Source organism: Salvelinus namaycush, chromosome 9, assembly GCF_016432855.1.
Source record: "Salvelinus namaycush isolate Seneca chromosome 9, SaNama_1.0, whole genome shotgun sequence".
NCBI classification, from domain to species: domain Eukaryota; kingdom Metazoa; phylum Chordata; class Actinopteri; order Salmoniformes; family Salmonidae; genus Salvelinus; species Salvelinus namaycush.
Genome location: NC_052315.1, coordinates 39,268,661 through 39,293,678, shown reverse-complemented (window position 1 = coordinate 39,293,678; position 25,018 = coordinate 39,268,661). Strand labels below are relative to the sequence as shown.

The 25,018-nt window shown below is 42.4% G+C and overlaps 1 protein-coding gene across 2 annotated transcripts in view; it reads right to left on the bottom strand.

The window, feature by feature from the left end:
* Window positions 1-8,907: 8,907 nt before the first annotated feature.
* fbxo31 (F-box protein 31) overlaps window positions 8,908-25,018 on the bottom strand; it is a 28,661-nt gene continuing 12,550 nt past the window's right edge. For both annotated transcript variants that reach the window (XM_039001417.1, XM_039001416.1), the window contains 5 exons: window positions 16,578-16,652; window positions 15,270-15,379; window positions 14,241-14,394; window positions 13,580-13,935; window positions 8,908-10,004 (listed from right to left, as the gene is read on the bottom strand). In XM_039001417.1, the coding sequence (XP_038857345.1) occupies window positions 9,782-10,004; window positions 13,580-13,935; window positions 14,241-14,394; window positions 15,270-15,379; window positions 16,578-16,652 (918 nt within the window). In that variant the 3' untranslated portion in view covers window positions 8,908-9,781. The remainder of the gene's footprint in view (window positions 10,005-13,579; window positions 13,936-14,240; window positions 14,395-15,269; window positions 15,380-16,577; window positions 16,653-25,018) is intronic.

Below are 25,018 nucleotides of genomic sequence, written 5' to 3'. Positions count from 1 at the left end.
GGGATACTGCTTGAATGATGTGTGACTTTCCTTTTTTTACTTTAATAATCATGTTCTCAACTTCTGTATTTTTAAAGAATCAATTGTTGTATTGTGGTGTGATTGTTGACGGGCATTTCCTGCCCAAGTTGGAGTTTCCAAAACCACGAGATGCACAAGGTACCGTTCATGACTGGAGCCAACACTGACGAATTTGGTAGGCTACTGGCAAACTTAAGTCAGCTTTGAGAATTTATTTCAAAATGTATAACAATAATATTGAATGTGATATTTTACGTGACTTGGATAACACTAAGTTAACATTAAGTTATTTCAGCTATTTAGGAATATCTTTAACAGCTGTAGTAACATGTTATAAAATTCTTTAGCAATTGCATAGTAATAAGAGTTATTTATCTATATACTGTATCAGTCAAAAGTGTCACGTTCGTGATGAAAGACGGACCAAGGCGCAGCGTGATTATAGTTACACATTTTTAATGCAAGGTGAAACTTCTACAAACCAACAGCGACACGGGAACGTAGTGCAACAAGCACATACACAATATCCCACAAAGCAGGTGGGAGAATGGGCTTCCTAAATATGATCCCCAATTAGAGGCAACGATTACCAGCTGCGCCTAATTGGGAACCATACAACCCAGCCACATAAATCAATGACTAGAACACCCCCCTGGTCACACCTACTCATTACAGGGTTTTCCTTTATTTGTACTATTTTCTACATTGTAGCATAATAGTGAAGACATCAAAACTATGGAATAACACATGGAATCATGTAGTAACCAAATATATTTGAGATTCTTCAAAGTAGCCACCCTTTGCCTTGAGAGCTTTGCACACTCTTGGCATTCTCTCAACTAGCTTCACCTGGAATGCTTTCCAACCGTCTGGAAGGAGTTCTCACATATGCTGAGCACTTGTTGGCTGCTTTTCCTTCACTGTTAATTCCTGGGTGGTCATGCCTTTTCTGGCATTATTCTACCCTGATGTAAGAGACTGCAGTCACACCTGCCAAGACATTGCACAGATAAAAATGTGGCTACACTAAATGGTATTTGTCTCCTTCAGCAAAAGGATCAGTGGATAACTGAGCTGATAGCAGATGAATACCTGGGAACCTCTGTAAATCGGGTGAAAAACCATGATGTACTCACTAAGCTGTTTGGGGATGCTATGTTTACCATTCCTGCTCTTACAACGGCTATAAACCCCCCCTCCATACAAATTAACATGAAAACATGCATTAGCCTATACTTTCTATGGTTTGAGAGACACAAGCAGCCGCTCACCTATTTGTCAGCTCATACCCAGGGGGGCTTTGAGGTACCGGAACACATTGAGGGGAAAAAAGTGAGACTCCAGGGGAACGCGCAATGCCGTCGGGGGTACGCCAAATAAAAATGTGATTCACATTGTCTTTTATAATAAAAAATACATATATTTCACGTTTTCAAACAGTCCATTTATATTTTCCAAGGGGGCTATACTGTTGGGTGAGGATTTTTACTAACCCGAGTAGCATTCTCACTGCCAAAAATAAAATTTAACTATCTTGTGTTCAGTGAAATAACAACACAATGCCTAATACAGATAGCCTAGTCAAATAATAAACATCCAATCACATTAATTGTTACTCTCTCACAGGAATTCCACTAACGATCTCTATGTAGCCAAACGAGGCTGCTCGAAAATGGATAAATGGTAAAAAAAAAAAAGTAATGCCCGCGTCCATAGAGACGCATACCAACTCTACTGGTAGTACTGCTACTACCAGCAGTACTACACCTGCACCTGTCGACCACAAGTTGTTCTGCTTCCACAAGCACATCCAATGCTAGCATCAGTAATTCTACATTTGTTGCTAGCCCAGCTAACATGGACACTCACAGTTGTGAATCTGATGCAGCAGAAGAGCTACTGCCCCCTTACCCAAGAAAGCACCGAACAACAGACAGGGACGTTGGACCATCGACGAGGCGCAAATATGATGAGAACTACATTGATTTGGGGTTCACTTACACACTGTATCGGCAGGATAGAACAGTAGCCTCTGGTAAGACAAGGGGTGGCCCGTCTATGTATATTTGTAAACAAAAGCTGGTGCACAATATCTAAGGAAGTCTCAAGGTTTTGCTCACCTGAGGTAGAGTATCTCATGAAAAGCTGTAGACCACACTATTTACCAAGACAGCTTTCTTCTATATATTTCATAGCTGTCTATTTACCACCACAAACCGATGCTGGCACTCAGACCGCACTCAATGAGCTGTATACGGCCATAAGCAAACAGGAAAATTCTCATCCAGGGGCAGCGCTCCTAGTGGCCGGGGACTTTAATGTAGGGAAACTTAAATCTGTTTGACCTAATTTCTACCAGAATGTTAAATGTGCAACCAGAGTGGGAAAAAACTAATTCTTCTAATGGCATTTAGGAGTACACCACATCAGTCACTGGCTTCATCAATAAGTGTAGCGATGATGTCGTCCCCACAGTGACTGTACGTACATACCCCAACCAGAAGCCATGGATTACAGGCAACATCCGCACTGAGCTAACGGGTAGAGCTGCCGCTTTCAAGGAGCGGGACTCTAACCTGGAAGCTTATAAGAAAACTTGCTATACCCTCCGACGAACCATCAAACAGGCAAAGCGCCAATACAGGACTAAGATCGAATCGTACTACACCGGCTCAGACGCTCGTCGGATGTGGCAGGGCTTGCAACCTATTACAGACTACAAAGGGAAGCAAAGCTGCGAGCTACCCAGTGACACAAGCCTACCAGACAAGCTAAATTACTTCTATGTTTGCTTCTAGGCAAATAACACTGAAACATGCATGAGAAAATCAGCTATTCCGGACAACTGCGTGATCACACTCTCCGTAGCCGATGTTAGTAAGACCTTTAAACAGGTCAATATTCACAAGGCTGCAGAGCCAGACGGATTACCAGGACTTGTACTCCGACAATGCGCTGACCAACTGGCAAGTGCCCAAGAACACTAAAGGTAACCTGCCTAAATGACTACCGACCCATAGCACTCACATCTGTAGCCATGAAGTGCTTTGAAAGGCTGGTCATGGCTCACATCAACACCATTATCCCAGAAACCCTAGACCCACTCCAATTTGCATACCTCTCTAACAAATCCACAGATGATGCTCTCTCTATTGCACTCCACACTGCCCTTTCCCACCTGGACAAAAGGAACACCTATGTGAGAATGCTATTCATTGACTACAGCTCAACATTCAACAGCATAGTGCCCTCAAAGCTCATCACTAAGCTAAGGGCCCTGGGACTAAATACCTCCCTCTGCAACTGGATCCTAGTCTTCCTGACAGGCCGCCCCCAGGTGGTAAGGGTAGGTAATAACACATCCACCACGCTGATCCTCAACACGGGGGTCCCTCAGGGGTGCGTGCTCAGTCCCCTCCTGTACTCCCTGTTCACGCATGGCCAGGCACACCATCATTAAGTTTGCTGATGACACAACAGTGGTAGGCCTGATCAACGACAACTATGAGACAGCCTATAGGGAGGTGGTCACTGACAACCTCTCCTTCAATATGATCAAGACAAAGGAGATGACTGGAATACAGGAAAAGGACAGAGCACACCCCCATTCTCATCAACGGGGCTGTAGTGTAGTAGGTTTAGAGTGCCAAGTTCCTTGGTGTCCACATCAACAAACTATCATGGTCCAAGCACACCAAGACAGTCATGAAGAGGGCACGACAAAGCCTATGCCCCCTCAGGAGACTGAAAAGATTTGGCATGGGTCCTCAGATCATCAAAGTTCTACAGCTGCACCATCAAAAGAATCCTGACTGGTTGCATCACTGCCTGGTATGGCAACTGCTCGGCCTCTGACCACAAGGCACTAGAGGGTAGTGCGTACGGCCCAGTACATCACTGGGTCAAGCTTCCTGCCATCCAGACCTCTATACCAGGCGGTGTCAGAGGAAGGCCTTAAAAATTCTAGTCACTCTAGTCAGACTGTTCTCTCTGCTTCCGCACGGCAAGCGGTACCGGAGCGCCAAGACTAGGTCCAAAAGGCTTCTCAACAGCTTCTACCCCCAAGCCATGAGATTCCAGAACAGCTAATGAAATGGCTACCCAGACTATTTGCATTGCCCCCCTCTTTTACACTGCTACTATTCTGTTTATTATCCATGCATAGTCACTTTAACTCTACCTACATATACATATTACCTCAACTGTTGCCCCCACACATTGACTCTGTACCAGTACCCCCTGTACACTACGGTCAAAAGTTTTAAACCCTTGAATGAGTAGGTGTTCTGTCTTTAGTTTTACTATTTTCTACATTGTAGAGTAATAGTGAAGACATCAAAACTATGAAATAACATATGGAATCATGTAGTAACCAAAAAAGTCAAAATATATTTTATATTTGAGATTCTTCAAATAGCCACCCTTTGCCTTGACAGTTTTGCACACTCTTGGCATTCTCTCAACCAGCTTTATGAAGTAGTCAACTGGATTGCATTTCAATTAACAGGTGTGCCTTAAAAGTTCATTTGTGGAATTTCTTAATGTGTTTGAGCCAATCAGTTGTGTTGTGACAAGGTAGGGGTGGTTTACAGAAGATAGCCCTATTTGGTAAAAGACCAAGTCCATATTATGGCAAGAAAATCTCAAATAAGCAAAGAGAAACGACATTCCATCATTACTTTAAAGTACATGGTCATTCAATGCGGAAAATTTCAAAAACTTTGAAAGCTTCATCAATTGCAGTCGCACTATCAAGAGCTATGATGAAACTGGCTCTCATGAGGACCGCCACAGGAATGGAAGACCCAGAGTTACCTCTGCTGCAGAGGATAAGTTCATTAGAATTACTAGCCTCAGAAATTGCAGAAAAGCCCAAATAAATGCTTCACAGAGTTCAAGTAACTCAACATCAACTGTTCAGAGGAATCAGGCCTTCATGGTCAAACTGCTGCAAAGAAACCACTACTGAAGAACACCAATAAGAAGAAGACACTTGCTTGGGCAAAGAAACACGAGCCATGGACATTAGACCTGTGGAAATGTGTCCTTTGGTCTGGAGTCCAAATTTGAGATTTTTGGTTCCAACCGCAGTGTCTTTGTGAGATGTGGTGAGGGTGAACTGATGATCTCCGCATGTGTATTTCTCACCGTAAAGCACGGGGGAGCTGTTATGGTGTGGGGGTGCTTGATGGTGACACAGTCAGTGATTTCTTTAGAATGCAAGGCACACTTAACCATCATGGCTACCACAGCATTCTGCAGCGATACGCCATCCCATCTGTTTTGGGCTTAGTCCCACTATCATTTGTTTTTCAACCGGACAATGACCCAACACACCTCCAGGCTGTGTAAGGGCTATTTGACCAAGAAGGAGAGTGATGGAGTGCTGCATCAGATGACCTGGCCTCCACAATCCTCCGACCTCAACCAAAATGAGATGGCTTGGGATGTTGGACCACAGAGTGAAGGAAAAGCAGCCAACAAGTGCTCAGCATATGTGGGAACTCCTTCAAGACTGTTGGAAAAGCATTCCAGGTGAAGCTGGTTGAGAGAATGCCAAGCTTGTGCAAAGCTGTCATTAAGACAAAGGGTAGCTATTTGAGGGTGGCTAAAAAACAAATGAAAATATATTTTATAAACACTTTTTTTTGGTTACAACATGATCCCATATGTGCTGTCATAATTTTGATGTCTTCACTATTAATCTACAATGTAGAAAATTGTAAAATAAAGAAAAACCATTGAATGAGCAGGTGTTCTAAAACTTTTGACCGGTAGTGTACATAGCCTCTCGTCATTTTACTGCTGCTCTTTAATTATTTTTTACTTAACAGTTTTATTAACTGCATTGTTGGTTAAGGGCTTGTAAGCGTTTCACAGTATGGTCTACACATGTTGTATTCGGCACATGTGACATACAATTTGATTTTAAAACTTGCCTCACTGTGATTGATCAATTTGAAGAAAGAAGTTTAACCGGTTGAACCATTTGCATATTAGACCTTATGAGCCCAAGCTCCCACACAAAACAAAACATATTAGGATTGCGCCATTACACAATACATAGCCGACTGCATTTTACACTTGGCAATTTAACAAAACTGATTTAAGATGTATTTTGTGCATAATTGGTCTGACTCTAGCCTATACTCAAATTTAACAAAATCTAGGAATCGCCTGTGTGGACAGTATTATTATGCATACTGGTTGGACTGGTTACCTTATGCTATGCTCCAAAACGTGTTAAATGGGAAAGAGGAAAATTTGTTTTTTAATTTTTATTATTGTTAAGAGAAAGGACGCTTAAACTGCAAAACTGAAGTCAGAGTGAGCAGTTCAACAGGTCTAACAGGTTTCAAGCAGGGTTGTGCCTCTGGGATTTACAAAGCGCACGACTGCTTCATTTAAACAGCTGACCACAGAAGCGCTACTTACACAACAGATGAGCGACATTGCTTACAAAACTCAAATCAACCAAGTGATGATGCAAATTTCTACAGCTGTCACAAAAATACAAATATTTAAAATATGCTTATTAAATAGGTTCGATTTATATATTACTTCTTTACTCTCTCTAGAGCTTATTTTTTTCAAACGTTAGTAAAGCTGCAGTCTGATACAAAAGAACTGCTTTGAATGGAGCCTCTGAGTTAGTGACGGTCTCAATACTATCAACTTAGCTTCCTTTCCTTATGTCCTGCCCTCCATGATCACGGACCTGTCGTCAGGAGAAGATGGGGGACAGCCACAGTGGAAAACCCTTCCAGTCCCTTCAGCCATTCGTGGTCATGAAGGAAAGGGATCAAGGAAAGGAATCCATAGAGGAGTTGAGACAAAACCATCCACTGTACTGCCAAGAAAAGTGCACTTGAAAAAGGAGAGCCCCTGGGTGCCACCGTCAGGCCATGGGAGACAGTCATACACTTTTCGCAACGTAAATGTACAGTATGATTTAGTATTCAGTAGGATCCCCATTAGCTGCTACCAAGGCAGCAGCAGCTACTCTTCCTGGGGTCCAAATGGGAATAAAGATGAGAACCTTGAATAGCATTTTGTGTTGTACAATGTTTTGCAAACGGCCATTATCCTAACGGGTGTTGCAATATCTTTATAACATCCTGTTAAAAGCATCCAATAGGGCAATATGCTATCAGTCTAACTACAAATGGCTGATACAGCTACAGTACAGCGTAAGCTTTTTGCCAACATGTAGAAAATACTAAAATGTTGAAACATCCAGTCATTAAATATTTCCATTTTACTACATACTATCCATCAGAAGTATTTAGAAAATAAAAAGTTGTAATTTCTGATATGCAAATGCCCAATTGTGTAATATTGTAATAAATTATATTTTCCTTGACCATGTGACGAAAAGAGTAAAAGCACAGGAGATCTTTTCTAACACCATAATGCCACCTGTGAACCAAACTAAGAGCAATGTACACACTAATATATAGCAAACCAAAAGTGTCTCAGATTGTGAATAAGAGTATTGGAAACAGGTGGCATTAAACTGAAAATGCAGCATGCATCCAAACAAAATCAAAGAATAACAGCTTTAGTAGAAATTCCATTCACTTCTCTTACAGTGACTTGCAAAATTATTTACCCACCCTTGGCATTTTTCCTATTTTGTTGCCTTACAACCTGGAATTAAAATTGATTTTTGGGGGGTTTTATATCATTTGATTTACACATGCCTACCACTTTGAAGATGCAAAATATGTTTTATTGTGAAACAAACAAGAAATAAGACAAACTGAACTTGAGCGTGCATAACTATTCACCACCCCAAAGTCAATACTTTGTAGAGACATCTTTTGCAGCAATTACAGCTGCAAGTCTCTTGGGGTATGTCTCTATAAGCTTGGCACATCTAGCCACTGGGATTTTTGCCCATTCTTCAAGAAAAAAATGCTCCAGCTCCTTCAAGTTGGATGGGTTCTGCTGGTGTACAGCAATCTTTAAGTCACACCACAGATTCACAATTGGATTGAGGTCTAGGATTTGACTAGGCCATTCCAAGACATTTAAATGTTTCCCCTTAAACCACTTGAGTGTTACTTTAGCAGTATGCTTAGGGTCATTGTCCTGCTTGAAGGTGAACCTTCGTCCCAGTCTCAAATCTCTGGAAGACTGAAACAGGTTTCCCTCAAGAATTTCCCTGTATTCCCATCCATCATTCCTTCAATTCTGACCCGTTTCCCAGTCCCTGCCAATGAAAAACATCCCCACAGCATGATGCTTCCACCACCATGCTTCACTGTGGGGATGATGTTCTCGGGGTGATGAAAGGTGTTGGGTTTGTGCCAGACATAGCGTTTTCTTTGATGGCCAAAAAGCTACATTTTAGTCTCATCTGACCAGAGTACCTTCTTCCATCTGTTTGGGGAGTCTCCCACATGCCTTTTGGCAAACACCAAACGTTTTTGCTTATTTTTTTCCTTAAACAATGGCTTTTTTATGGCAACTCTTCCGTAAAGCCCAGCTGTGTGGAGTGCACAGCTTAAAGTGGTCCTATGGACAGATACTCCAATCTCCCTGTGGAGCGTTGCAGCTCCTTCAAGATTATCTTTGGTCTCTTTGTTGCCTCTCTGATTAATGCCCTCCTTGCCTGGTCCGTGAGTTTTGGTGGGCCGCCCTCTCGTCAGGTTTGTTGAGTTGCCATATTCTTCCATTTTTTAATAATGGATTTAATGGTACTCTGTGGATGTTCAAAGTTTCTGATATTTTTATATAACCCAACCCTGATCTGTACTTCTCCACAACTTTGTCCCTGACCTGTTTGGAGAGCTCCTTGGTCTTAATGGTGCCGCTTGCTTGGTGGTGCCCCTTGCTTAGTGGTGTTGCAGACTCTGGGGCCTTTCAGAACAGGTGTATATATACAGAGATCATGTGACACTTAGTTAAATAAAGTCCACCTGTGTGCAATCTAATTATGTGACTTCTGAAGGTAATTGGTTGCACCAGATCTTATTTATGGGATTCATAGCAAAGTGGATGAATACATATGCACGCACCACTTTTCCCCCTTTTCATTAACTTATTTTTTTCATTTCACTTCACCAATTTGGACCATTTTCTTCATGTCAATTATATGACATCGAAATAAAAATCATTTAAAATTAAAGGTTGTAATGCAACAAAATAGGAAAAACACTTTGCAAGGCACTGTAGCATTAGGCAATACAGACATGGCGTATACATTACAACTCAGAGGCACGGAGCGTTTGTTCCGGTGTTTGTGGGATGAAAAGTAAAATCCTCTTCTCTGGTTTAAATTAATAACAAGAAGCTGTTAAGGAAGCCTTTGTCATGTCATATGACCTCTGGGTATGCCGCAGCAGAGATACTGATGTCGTGTGGAGGTGAAAAGAGGGGAAACATGGGACAGGGAGCAAGGATACTTCAGGGGCCTAGGGTGTAGGGCAAAAGGTTGTTTCTGGCCAGGGCCAGAAATGTGTGGGACAGTGTGGAGGTGATTTGGGATTGTGAAGCTGTGTACAGTAGAGATTCTACAGGGGTAGTAAATATGGGGCTTTTCTGTGTATAAGCATTTAGGGGTTCTATAGGGGAAAGATATACATACATGAGTGATAATTAAGGCCAAGAGTTTTGCCTAACCACATAACCTGATCAGGAAAAAACAACGGGCCTTAGTTATAGGTTACAACTAGGTTCCCAAATATTTTCCAGGTGCGGTCAACACTCGGGATGTGTGTACGTGGTCTAGGTAAGCCTGTGTCTGTCTGCCCCATCAGGATGTCCAGGACTGCATGTTGCGCAGCATGGCCTCAAAGTGCTCCATGTCGGGGGCATAGGCGTGGGCCAGCCGGTCCGTCAGGCGGCTGTAAAGGCTGAACGACTTGAGCTCTAGCCAGATGAAGCCGAAGTGGTCTTCATCGAACAAGACAAACAGGCCCGGTGTGCGCTCCGGACTTGTGAAGCCGTGGCCTGCAATCAGGCCCGTCCCGTAGAAGCTGAAATCAATGAAAAAACAAATAAATTAAACATGATTTCCTGTTGCGTAGCATATGGTGCCTTCAGAAAGTATTCACACCACTTGCCTTTTTCCACATTTTATTGTTACAGACGGAAATTAAAAATGGATAAATTTATATATTTTTCCCACTGGTTTACACACAATACCCCATAATGTCAAAGTGGAATAAAATGTTGCCAAATTGGCCTCCCCAGTGGCGCAGCGGTCGAAGGCACTGCACCACAGTGCTAGAGTTGGACGAAGAGTTTCTTTAATGAGTCGGACAGGAAGGATATACTCCAAACACCCGTACAGGCCCTCATCCCTGTATCGGCAGGATAGAACAGTAGCCTCTGGTAAGACACAGAGCGGGGGACTATGCATATTTGTAAACAAAAGCTGGTGCACAATATCTAAGGGAGTCTCAAGGTCTTGCTCACCTGAGGTAGAGTATCTCATGATAAGCTGTAGACCACACTATCTACCTAGAGTTCTCATCTATATTCTTCGTAGCTTTCTATTTACCACAACAAACCGATGCTAACACTCAGACCGCACTCAATGAGCTGTATACGGCCATTCGCAAACAGGAAAACGCTCATCCAGAGGCGGCGCTCCTAGTGGCCGGGGACTTTAATGCAGGGAAACTTAAAACAGTTTTGCCTCATTTCTATCAGCATGTTAAATGTGCAACCAGAGGGGGGAAAAAAAACTCTAGACCACCTTTGCTCCACACACCGAGATGCATACAAAGCTTTCCCTCACCCTCCATTTGGCAAATCAGACCATAATTCTATCCTCCTGCTTACAAGCAAATATTAAAGCAAGAAGCACCAGTGACTCAGTCTATAAAAAAAGTAGGCAGATGCTAAACTACAGGACATTTTTGCTATCACAGACTGGAATATGTTTCCGGGATCCTTCCGATGGCATTGAGGAGTACACCACATCAGTCACTGGTTTCATCAATAAGTGCATTGACGACGTCGTCCCCACAGTGACTGTACGTACATACCCGTACATTACAGGCAACATTCGCACTGAGCAAAAGGGTAGAGCTGCCGCTTTCAAGGAGCGAGACTCAAACCTGGAAGCTTATAAGAAATCCCGCTATGCCCGCCGACGAACCATCAAACAGGCAAGGCGTCAATACAGGACTAAGACCGAATCATACTACACCGGCTCCAACGCACGTCGGATGTGGCAGGGCTTGCAAACTATTACCGAATACAAAAAGGAAGCACAGCCAAGAGCTGCCCAGTGACAAGAGCCTACCAAACGAGCTAAATAACTTCTATGCTCGCTTCGAGGCAAGTAACACAGCTGATGCATGAGAGCATCAGCTGTTCTGGGCGACTGTGTGATCACTCTCTACACAGCCGATGTGAGTAAGACCTTTAAACAAGTCAACATTCACTAGGTCGCAGGGCCAGACGCATTACCAGGACTTGTACTCCGAGCATACGCTGACCAACTGGCAAGTGTCTTCACTGACATTTTCAACCTCTCCCTGTCCGAGTCTCTAATACCAACATATTTCAAATGACTACCGACCCGTAGCACACACGTCTGTAGCCGTTAAGTGCTTTGAAAGGCTGGTCATGGCCCACATCAACACCATTATCCCAGAAACCCTACACCAACTCCAATTTGCATACCGCCCCAACAGATCCACAGATGATGCAATCTCTATTGCACTCCACATCTGGACAAAAGGAACACCTATGTGAGAATGCTATTCATTGACTACAGCTCAGCGTTACAGCTCAGCGTTCAACACCATAGTGCCCTAAAAGCTCATCACTAAGCTAAGGACCCTGGAACCAAACAGCTCCCTCTGCAACTGGATCCTGGAATTCCTGACGGACCGCCCACACTGTTGGTAAGGGTAGGTAACAACACATCCGCAAACCTATTCCCTCTTAGAAGACTGAAATGGTTTGGCATGGGTCCTCAGATCCTCAAAAGGTTTTACAGCTGAACCATCGAGAGCATTCTGACGGGTTGCATCACTGCCTGGTATGGCGACTGCTCGGCCTCCGACCACAAGGTACCAAACGGTAGTGCGTACGGCTCAGTACATCACTGAGGCCAAGCTTCTTGCCATCCAGGACCTCTATACCAGGCGGTCTCAGAGGAAGGCTCTAAAAAGTGTAAAAGACTCCAGCCACCCTAGTCATAGACTGTTCTCTCTGCTAAACAGATTCAACCACAAAGACCAGGGAGGTTTTCCAATGCCTCAAATGGCACCTATTAGTAGATGGGTACAAATAATAAAAGCAGACATTGAATATCCCTTTGAGCATGGTGAAGTTATTAATTACACTTTGGATGGTGTATCAATACACCCAGTCACTACAAAGATACAGGCGTCCTTCCTAACACAGTTGCCGGAGAGGAAGGAAACCACTCAGGGATTTCACCATGAGCCCAATGATTTTGTTGTCTGTGATAGGCATAAACTGAGGAAGGATCAACATTGTAGTTACTCCACAATACTATCCTAATTGACAGAGTTGAAAGAAGGAAGCCTGTACAGAATACAAATATTCAAACTGTTTGCAACAAGACACTAATGTTTTTTTTTTAATTGGCAAAGCAATTAACTTTTTATCCTGAATAGAAAGTGTTATGTTTGGGGCAAATCCAATACAACACATTACTGAGTACCACTCTCCATATTTTCAAGCATAGTGGTGGCTGCAATGTTATGGGTATGCTTGTAATCGTTAAAGACTGGAGTTTTTCGTCGTTAAAGACTGGACAAAAAAATAAACTGAAAGGAGCTTAGTACAGGCCAAATCCTAGAGGAAAACCTGGTTTAGTCTTTCCATCAGACACTGGGAGATGAATTCACCTTTCAGCAGGACAATAACCTAAAACACAAGGCCAAATATACACTGGAGTTGCTTATAAAGAAGACAGTGAATGTTCCTGTAAGTCAGTTACAGTTTTAACTTAAATCTATGGCAAGACCTCAAAATGGTTGTCTAGCAATGATCAACAACCAATTTGACAGAGCTTGAAGAGTATTGAAAATAATAAATGGGCAAATGTTGCACAATCCAGGTGTGGAAATCTCTTAGAGATTTACCCAGAAAGACTCACAGCTGTAAAAGCTGCCAAATGTGCTTCTACAAAGTATTGACTCAGGGGTGTGAACAATTATGTAAATTAGATATTTCTGTATTTCATTTTCAATACATTTGAAAACATGTTTTCACATTGTCATTATGGGGTATTGTGTGTAGATGGGTGAGAAAAATAAAAATATTTAATCTATTTTGAATTCAGGCTGTAACAACAAAATGTGGGTATGAATACTTTCTGAAGGTACTTTGGATGGTGTATCACATGTTGTGATCCAATGGTTCAGTTGACCGGAGTGTTGTGCTTGTAACACTTGAAATGTGTGATATGCACAGAATACATGCATAAACTCAGTCCATTTGGAGAAAAGTGTCTGCTAAATGACCATTTTATTATATTATGCAGCTACATTTTCCTGGCACTCTTGGCTATATGAGGATGTGTGAATAACAACCTGAACAGGTGTGATATAAATGGTCTCACCACATCTTGCAGGTTCGTGGGTAAACCTCATTGCGGGTCATGACCCCCAGAGGCAGGACGAAAGGCTGGGCCTCTGAGGGAGCACTGCTGCTGCTGCTACTGGGCCCAGGCTGGGGGCTCTCTGATTGGGCTTCCATAGCCAACTCCAGCCCCGCTGCCCCAGCACCACCAGCCACAACCCCCTCTGAAGCAGCTCCCTGGGGGGCCACATCTGGGTTCGGCGCCTCCTCGTGCACCCCCAGCACCAGGCGAGACAGCTCTTCCATGCTGCGCTGGTGCTCCAGGTCCGGCAGGCACACAGGCCGGTTCAGGTCCACGTCAAGCGTTAGCTGGCCTGCTGGGACATTGGGGTCCCCCTAGGAGGAAGGAGAAAGGGCAGGGGCATGTTCAGTAGGCACAAAATGTGGACAATGTTTTGAAAGGAAAGGTACTAGCCAAACGTGTAATAAGGACTTTTGTTTTCAATTTCAAAATGTCTTCATGCCAACTGAACAGATCACACTGAGGGTTTTGTTATATACACAATGGAATATGTAGGCCACCTGTAATAGTGTTCTGCCCACCTAACTCAATGCCATCCAACTACTTTAAGGATAAAATCAAATTTAAAAAACATTAGGAAGAAGGTTGGAGTTGGAAACAGTAGGGTTGAGGGACTGACAGTAAGCTTGGTGGCCCTGGCGCAGGGCCCATGAAAGCTGAGCATGACGATCTCCAGGCCGTGGCTGCCATAGGTGCCTTTGAACAGGCCCGGCTGCAGCAGGTCCGAGGACATCCGGGGGGGGAGGTAGATCCGCCGGTACGTCAGGCAGTTACTGTCAGAACACAGCATCATCAACATTCATGAAGCCAATTACATAAAACAGATTAATATGAACCTCTTAAAAAAAGAATAAAATATCACTGAATGAAAAATGAATTAATGGGGTACGTGTCAAGTCACCTAGCGACCCATCCCTTAAAGCATTATAGGGACACATTGAGGAAAATGTATGTACATTACAATTAATTCATAGCCTCCAGCTAGATATTTCACTGACCAGAGTAAACAAAGAAAATAAAAGGAACAATAGTGGCAAAATTAAAATATTTAAATAAATTGTCTAAAACAGTAGATGTAATATGGAAGACCTACTCGCATTGGCTGGTATACTGTCATAAGGAAGACCTACTCGCATTGGCTGGTATACTGTCATAAGGAAGACCTACTCGCATTGGCTGGTATACTGTCATAAGGAAGACCTACTCGCATTGGCTGGTATACTGTCATAAGGAAGACCTACTCGCATTGGCTGGTATACTGTCATAAGGAAGACCTACTCGCATTGGCTGGTATACTGTCATAAGGAAGACCTACTCGCATTGGCTGGTATACTGTCATAAGGAAGACCTACTCGCATTGGCTGGTATACTGTCATAAGGAAGACCTACTCGCATTGGCTGGTATACTGTCATAAGGAAGACCTACTCGCATTGGCTGGTATACTGTCATAAGGAAGACCTACTCGCATTGGCTGGTATACTGTCATAAGGAAGACCTACTCGCATTGGCTGGTATACTGTCATAAGGAAGACCTACTCGTATTGGCTGGTATACTGTCATAAGGAAGACCTACTCGTATTGGCTGGTATACTGTCATAAGGAAGACCTACTCGTATTGGCTGGTATACTGTCATATGGAAGACCTACTCGTATTGGCTTGTGTAGATGAACTTCATAAGAATGAGCTCCTGCATGTGCTCATGGAAGATGTCCTCCAGTGTCCTCCCCCACTCCTCCTCCAGCCATGTGCGGAACTCCTGCCAACAGAACATCAAAACCCCACGGTCACGCTCACTTACCGATGTGCCTCATTTACCTATTGAAATCTGAACGACTTGATTCAACCCAAATCTTAGACAAGGCAACAGTAAACATGTCATCCCCCAAAAATTATGCAGCACCACCTTGGGCCAATCAGTCTAATTTTGTAAATTACGGATCTCAATGGCAAGATGCATCATTTACCCAAGTTTCGTCAAAATCAGTCCAGTGCTATCTAAGATATTGCGTGTAACTAACGTGCATACAGTCACTTACTATAGCTACCCCCTTGGGCCAATCAGTGTAATTTTGTAAATGCCAGAACTCTATTGCAGGACGAATCATTCATCCAATCTTCATCAAAATTGGGCCAGTGGTGTCTGAGATATTGCGTCTAAGAGCTTTCCACACCCGGATTGAGCAACATTTGCCCATTATTCTTTTCAAAATTCTTCAAGCTGTCAAATTGGTTGTTTATCATTGCTAGACAACCACTTTCAGGTCTTGCCATAGATTTGCAAGTAGATTTAAGTCAGGAACATTCACAGTCTTCTTGGTAGGGAACTCCAGTGTAGATTTGGCCTTGTGTTTTAGGTTATTGTCCTGCTGGAAGGTGAATTAATCTCCTAGTTTCTGGTGGAAAGCAGACGACCAGGTTTTCCGCTAGAATATAGCCTGTGCTTTGCCCGAAAAACGTCCCAGATCTTAACGATTACAAAAATACCCATAACATGATGCAGCCACCACTATGCTTGAAAATATGGAGAGTGGTACTCCGTAATGTGTTTTATTGGTATTATTGGTACACTGTATTCAGAGGAAAAGTTAATTGCTTTGCCACATTTCTTAAATATTACTTTAGTGCCTTGTTGCATATAAAGATTTATGTTTTGATTGTGATCTCCAAGGCAAGACACATCATTCACCCAAGTTGTCAAAATCGGACCAGTGCCGTCTGAGATATCGCGTGACTAATGTACGAACGAACGGAGACAGATCCCCAGTCCCCTCCCCGATTTCATCATGAGGGACAACAGCGAACTTTCAGTATGATCGGAACATTGAGGTTGTGTGTTTGTAAAAAGTGCTATACTATGTGATTTATTGATTAATTGTTCAATTAATACATAGTTGCCTCAGCCATATGATAACAATATACAAAGTGTTGTGAAGTGACAAAAGACCCCTCCTCACCTCCTGTCTCCCCCCTGGCATGCGGTGATGATCTGTCTGGTTGCACTTAGTCGAGAACTCGTCCTTCTTCCCAGTCTGGAAATAAGAATAGACATTGCAGCTTTTAACACAAAGCCATGGAAGACGTGTGTCATCAGCTAGGCCAATGGCTGACAGATAGCCAAACTCTCGCTCTCTCCTGGGGGAGTTCCCCCGGTTTTATGACTTAACCTCTCTTGGGCACGTGAGACGGTAGCGTCCCACCTCTTCAACAGCCAGTGAAACTGCTGGGCGCCAAATTAAAATACAGAAATACTCATTATAAAAATTCAGAAAACAAAATATATTTTACATAGGTTTAAAGATTAACTTCTTGTGAATCCAACCACGGTGTCAGATTTAAAAAATGCTTTACGGCGAAAGCATACCTTACGATTATTTGAGAACATAGCCCACTAGACAAATCATTACAAACAGTAGCCAGCCAAGTAGAACAGTTACACATGTCAGAAATAGAGATAAAATTAATCCCTTACCTTTGATGATCTTCATATGGTTGCACTCAATAAATGTTCCTTTTGTTCGATAGTCTCTTAATATCCAAAAACCTCCGTTTTGCTTGCGTTTTCTTCAGTAATCCAAAGGCTCAAACGCAGTCAAAACAGGAAGACAAAAATCCAAATTGTATCCGTAAAGTTCATAGAAACATGTCAAACGATGTTTATATTCAAACCTCAGGTTGTTTTTAGCCTAAATAATCGATAATATTTCAACCGGACAATAACGTCGTCAATTTAAAAGGTAAACAAGAAACGCGCGACCATGAAAAAGCTCTGTGACACTTTAGGGTCCACTCATTCAGACTGCTCTTCTTCATTTTTCAGAATACAAGCCTGAAACAATTTCTAAAGACAGTTGACATCTAGTGGAAGGCATAGAAACTGCAATTTGAGTCCTTAGTCAATGGATAATGTAATGGCATTGAATAGAAAACTACAAAACCCCCCCAAAAAAACCTTCCTGAATGGATTGCTCAGGTTTTTGCCTGCCAAATCAGTTCTGTTATACTCACAGACACTATTTTAACAGTTTGGAAACTTTAGAGTGTTTTCTATCCAAATCTACCAGTTATATGAATATATCTTCTGGGCCCGAGAAGGCAGTTTAATTTGGGCATGCATTTCATCAAATTCCGAATGCTGCCCCCTACCCTAGTGAAGTTAAGATAACCTGTTGAGGACAGAGGGCGCTGTTTTCACTTTGGGGGAAAATCGTGCCCAATTTAAACGGCCTCGTACTCAATTCTTGCTCGTACAATATGCATATTATTATTACTATTGGATAGAAAACACTCTCTAGTTTCTAAAACCATTTGAATTATATCTGTGAGTAAAACAGAACTCCTTTTGCAGCAAACTTCCTGACAGGAAGTGGAAGATCTGAAATCGATGCACTGTTCTAGGGCCTGCCTATTAATGTCTTTGATATTTATTAGTTTAGATGCACTTCATACGTCTTCCACTAGATGTCGACAAGCAGTGAGAGAAGAAATTGAGTGTGTAACTTGATCTGGACTCGAATCATAGCTCTTGGCATGACGTGTCACCAGTTTCCTGTTTTCTGGAGAGCGCGAGAAGGGACCTGGATTTGCCTTCTGATAAGCTGTCGTTATGGACGACTAATATCTCCGGCTTTGATTTTATTTGATACATGTGACAATATCATCGTAAAGTATGTTTTTTCAATATAGTTTAATCAGATTATTGAAATTTTTTCGGGAGTTTTGCCGTGTTCCGTTCTCTGAGTTTGTTGACGATGGAGAGATTCGCGCCACTTGGCAAGTGTGCTTGCTAAATCGAGAGGGAAAAAGGCCGTTCTAAAACCAAACAACGATTGTTCTGGACAAAGGACCCCTTGTACAACATTCTGATGGAAGATCAGCAAAAGTAGGACCCATTTTATGATGTTATTTCATATATCTGTCGTACATGTGAACTAGTCGTTTGCGCCCAGAGTTTGGGCACTCTCTCGCTATACCTAAGCTGGATGTCGTAATGAAGTTATTTTTAGAATTCTAACACGGCGATTGCATTAAGAACTAGTGTATCTATCATTTCCTATACAACATGTATTTTTTAGTTATGTTTATGAATAGTTATTTGGTCAGAATATGTGTGTCAGAAAAAGTGTCAGAAAAATATCCGGACGTTGTGGGAAAAAGATGCTACGTTAGCACAATGTATAACCACTGATTTCAGCTCTAAATATGCACATTTTCGAACAAAACATAAGTGTATGTATAACCTGATGTTATAGGACTGTCATCTGATGAAGCTTATCAAGGTTAGTCAAAAATTATATATCTTTTGCTGGTTTATTCGCTATCGCTAACGTGCCTATTGCTATCGCTAACGTGCCTTGATGAATGAATGCGGTAGTGTGGTAGGCTATTGTAGTAAGCTAATATAATGCTATATTGTGTTTTCGCTGTAAAACACTTTAAAAAAAAAATCGGAAATATTGGCTGGATTCACAAGATGTTTGTCTTTAATTTACTGTACACCATCAATTTTTCAGAAATGTTTTATGATGAGTATTTAGGTATTTGACGTTGGTGTCTGTAATTACTCTGGCTGCTTCGGTCCTATTTGTGACGGTAGCTGTGATGGTAGCTGCAATGTAAAACTGATTTATACCTCAAATATGCAAATTTTTCAAACAAAACATAGATTTATTGTATAACATGTTATAAGACTGTCATCTGATGAAGTTGGTTCTTGGTTAGTTAGGTTGGCTTTGTGCATGCTACCTGTGCTGTGAAAAATGTCTGTCCTTTTTTGTATTTGGTGGTGAGCTAACATAAATATATGTGGTGTTTTCGCTGTAAAACATTTTAAAAATCGGACATGTTGACTGGATTCACAAGATGTGTATCTTTCATTTGCTGTATTGGACTTGTTAATGTGTGAAAGTTAAATATTTCAAAAAAATATCTTTTGAATTTCGCGCTCTGCCTTTTCAGTGGAATGTGGGAGGAGTTCCGCTAGCGGAACACCAGAGCCAGACAGGATAAAGAAGCCTACTACAACTACAAAGGACATTGTGACCTCTGGTGGACAAACTAGTCTTACATCCCTCGAACTACTCGCCAAAGACGGCCGAGTGGTTTCAGAGACACAGAGAAAGACACCTAAGCGTAAATATATGTTGCATTTCTAAATCTTAATGAGCGGTTGTTAGGGTGCTAAATATCCATATTTACGGTGAGCGTATTTTCCCAATGTATGTACGATAAGTCCACTTCTTTCTCTCCCCACTCCCTTTCCATTGTGTAACAAGCCGTCATATCGGGTTAGTCCACTAGGGACTTTTCATTGCATTATGTTAGTAATCAGTATAGCCTTCACCGAGTGGTTGTTTATGTAATTCTGTGTGATTATTTAGTTAGTAAATAAATAATTAAGCCAATTTGTATATCGCTGATTCATCACTTAGGCTAGGGTTCGTGCAGATATCCAAGAATTTTGCGACGTTCAGAATGAGACTGATTAGGTAACAATACATTAATAAGTGACTTATCTATAGACACGAATATATCTTATAATCGAGTAATAATTCGAGTAATAATTAAACGTAGTAGGTAATTATTTGATAAATAGCAGTCATCACATTAATGATAGTCCCGTCACAGGGGACTACGTCACCACACAGTGAGTGTACTGCTTACACATAAAAAGGTAATGAATATGACTATTTAAGCACAATCACATAATTATCTCCCTTACTATACAAAAGTAGTTAACTGGGTTGGACTTCCTGTGTGTTAACGTTAAGTCCTCTATTCAGGGGACTTTGAGCAGATCGGGACAGGTTCCGACCAACATTTTTTATTACAGAGCGCTCTGTGTACTTCGCAACATCAATTTCTGTGCACCATTATCCTGCTTCACATGCTACTATCTGCTCTCATCTGAAATGCAGTACGTGAAATCTGACACCTCACATTTTCTGGCCTATCCAGACAAAGGATCGAATTTATCTAGCTTGTAAACCTTGCAGCTCCACTTACAATACAGCATATGGAATGGGAGACTAGCGATTGCAGCAAACGCAGTGTCATCTCGCTGTGATGTTCTCGGACGGATATAGAATTGAAACAAAATCAGTTTCTCTTGGTCCCAGAGGAACGAAATCACCTTGTGCTTACAGCCATAGCCACAGGAAGCAGTGGTGTTTCAATTTTTATATCTACATATACAGTTGAAGTTCACAGACACCTTAGCCAAATACATTTAAAGTCAATGCTCACAACTCCTGACATTTAATCCTAGTAAAAATTACCTGTCTTAGGATCACCACTTTATTTTAAGAATGCGAAATGTCAGAATAATAGTAGAGTGATTTATTTCAGCTTTTCTTTCATCACATTCCCAGTGGGTCAGACGTTTACATACACTCAATTAGTATTTGGTAGCATTGCCTTTAAATTGTTTAACTTGGGTCAAACATTTCGGGTAGCCTTCCACAAGCTTCCCACAATAAGTTGGGTGAATTTTGGCCCATTCCTCCTGACAGAGCTGGTGTAACCGAGTCAGGTTTGTAGGCCTCCTTGCTCGCACACTTTTTTTCAGTTCTGCCCACATTTTCTATGGGATTGAGGTCAGGGCTTTGTGATGGCCACTCCAATACCTTGACTTTGTTGTCCTTATCCCATTTTGCCAGAACTGTGGAAGTATGCTTGGGGTTGTTGTCCATTTGGAAGACCCATTTGCGACCAAGCTTTAACTTCCTCCAAACATGACGATGGTCATTATGGCCAAACAGTTATATTTTTGTGACATCAGACAAGAGGACATGTCTCCAAAAAGTACGATTTTTGTCCCCATGTGCAGTTGCAAACCGTAGTCTGGCATTTTTATGGCTGTTTTGGAGCAGTGTCTTCTTCCTTGCTGAGCGGCTATTCAGGTTGTCGATATAGGACTCGTTTTACTGTGGATATAGATACTTCTGTACCTGTTTCCTCCAGCATTTTCACAAGGTCCTTTGCTGGGATTGATTTGCACTTTTCACACCAAAGTACGTTCATCTCTAGGAGACAGAACGCGTCTCCTTCCTGAGCGGTATGACGGCTGCGTGGTCCCATGGGGCTTATCCTTGCGTACTATTGTTTGTACAGATGAACGTGGTACCTTCAGGCATTTGGAAATTGCTCCCAAGGATGAACCAGACTTGTGGAGGTCTACAATTTTGATTTTCCCATGATGTCAAGCAAAGAGGCACTGAGTTTGAAGGTAGGCCTTGAAATACATCCACAGGTACACCTCCAATTGACTCAAATTATGTCAATTAGCTTATCAGAGGCTTCTAAAGCCACAACGTAATTTTATGGAATTTTCCAAGCTGTTTAAAGGCACAGTCAACTTAGTGTATGTAAACTTCTGACCCACTGGAATTGTGATACAGTGAATTATAAGTGAAATAATCTGTCTGTAAACAATTGCTGGCAAAATTACTTGTGTCATGCACAAAGTAGATGTCCTAACCGACTTGCCAAAACTATAGTTTGTTAACAAGAAATTTGTTGAGTGGTTGGAAAACTAGTTAATGACTCCAACCTAAGTGTATGTAAACTTCCGACTTCAATTGTATGTATATCTACTCATTCAAGAGTTTCTTTATTTCCACTATTTTCTACATTGTAGAATAATAGTGAAGACACCAAAACTATGAAATAATACATATGGAATCATGTAGTAACCAAAAAAAGTGTTAAACAAATAAAATATATTTTTCAAAGTAGGCACACTTCACCTTGATGACAGCTTTCTATACTCTTGGCATTCTCTCAACTAGCTTTACCTGGAATGCTTTTCCAACAATCTTGAAGGAGTCCCCACATAAGCTGAGTACTTGTTGGCTGCTTTTCCTGCAGTCCAACTCATCCCAAACCATCTCAATTGGGTTTCGGTCGGGTGATTGTGGAGGCCAGGTCAACTGATACAGCACTCCATTACTCTCCTTCTTGGTCAAATAGCCCTTACACAGCCTGGAGGTGTGTTTTGGGTCATTGTCATGTTAAAAAACCAGCAGCATACCACCCTGCATCCCAATGTTGACTTGCTTCTGAAGCTAAGCAGGGTTGGTCCTGGTCAGTCCCTGGATGGGAGACCAGACGCTGCAGGAAGTGGTGTTGGAGGGCCAGTAGGAGGCACCATTTCCTCTGGTCTAAAAAAATATATATAATTATATTATGTTTTGAAAAATATATATTTTCACAAATGTAGCGCACTGGGCCTTTAATAGTATGCCAGACCGACATACTGTAGACGTCTGTAGCGCGGGCAATTTTTTTTTCAGCATCTCCGCTTTGGCAAAAAAGGTAGTTGTATAATTAAGAACAGTATCTTTCAGGATTCAATAGTTGGAAATGTAGGAGTTGATGCCCTGTCCTTTTCTCTGCGATTGTCATTCTAATGGAATTTCAGAAAGAACAAAACAGTCCTCAAACATTTTAAATCAAAAAGGTGAAAAGTTATGGGCAAAGACACAAAACATCTACATCAAATCAAGAAAAATATTTAATCAAATAACATGGAAAACAAGCACTTTTTGTGCAGTATTAATTTACCATCCTTACAAAGTACTTTGCGCTTGCAATGTTAGCTAGGGTTGTGGGTTCGACTCCCACGTGGGACCAGCACGAAAAAGTAAGAAAATGTATGCACTCACTACTGTAAGTTGCTCTGGATAAGATTGTCTACTAAAATGGAAAAGGGATGAATAGACCATTTCAGTTCACATCGAAATAAGATGCATTTGCAAAGTATTTCAAGAAACTGAAAAACATATCAAGCAAGTATTTTTATATTCACACAAGTATTATCAGATTAACTGTTTTGTACAGATAATTAATCAGACAAGTTACAAATGCTGGTAAACACTCCAATACATTTAGTTTACATTTTTTCACAAATGTAGTGCACTGGGCCTTTACTAGTCCTGTATTAGTTGACCAATATAGACGTCTTCATTGAGGGCAATTTTATTTATATATACACTGCTCAAAAAAATAAAGGGAACACTTAAACAACACAATGTAACTCCAAGTCAATCACACTTCTGTGAAATCAAACTGTCCACTTAGGAAGCAACACTGATTGACAATAAATTTCACATGCTGTTGTGCAAATGGAATAGACAAAAGGTGGAAATTATAGGCAATTAGCAAGACACCCCCAAAAAAGGAGTGATTCTGCAGGTGGTGACCACAGACCACTTCTCAGTTCCTATGCTTCCTGGCTGATGTTTTGGTCACTTTTGAATGCTGGCGGTGCTCTCACTCTAGTGGTAGCATGAGACGGAGTCTACAACCCACACAAGTGGCTCAGGTAGTGCAGTTCATCCAGGATGGCACATCAATGCGAGCTGTGGCAAAAAGGTTTGCTGTGTCTGTCAGCGTAGTGTCCAGAGCATGGAGGCGCTACCAGGAGACAGGCCAGTACATCAGGAGACGTGGAGGAGGCCGTAGGAGGGCAACAACCCAGCAGCAGGACCGCTACCTCCGCCTTTGTGCAAGGAGGTGCACTGCCAGCGCCCTGCAAAATGACCTCCAGCAGGCCACAAATGTGCATGTGTCTGCTCAAACGGTCAGAAACAGACTCCATGAGGGTGGTATGAGGGCCCGACGTCCACAGGTGGGGGTTGTGCTTACAGCCCAACACCGTGCAGGACGTTTGGCATTTGCCAGAGAACACCAAGATTGGCAAATTCGCCACTGGCGCCCTGTGCTCTTCACAGATGAAAGCAGGTTCACACTGAGCACATGAGCACATGTGACAGACGTGACAGAGTCTGGAGACGCCGTGGAGAACGTTCTGCTGCCTGCAACATCCTCCAGCATGACCGGTTTGGCGATGGGTCAGTCATGGTGTGGGGTGGCATTTCTTTGTGGGGCCGCACAGCCCTCCATGTGCTCGCCAGAGGTAGCCTGACTGCCATTAGGTACCGAGATGAGATCCTCAGACCCCTTGTGAGACCATATGCTGACACATGCACATTTGTGGCCTGCTGGAGGTCATTTTGCAGGGCGCTGGCAGTGCACCTCCTTGCACAAAGGCGGAGGTAGCGGTCCTGCTGCTGGGTTGTTGCCCTCCTACGGCCTCCTCCACGTCTCCTGATGTACTGGCCTGTCTCCTGGTAGCACCTCCATGCTCTGGACACTACGCTGACAGACACAGCAAACCTTTTTGCCACAGCTCGCATTGATGTGCCATCCTGGATGAACTGCACTACCTGAGCCACTTGTGTGGGTTGTAGACTCCGTCTCATGCTACCACTAGAGTGAAAGCACCGCCAGTATTCAAAAGTGACCAAAACATCAGCCAGGAAGCATAGGAACTGAGAAGTGGTCTGTGGTCACCACCTGCAGAACCACTCCTTTTTTGGGGGTGTCTTGCTAATTG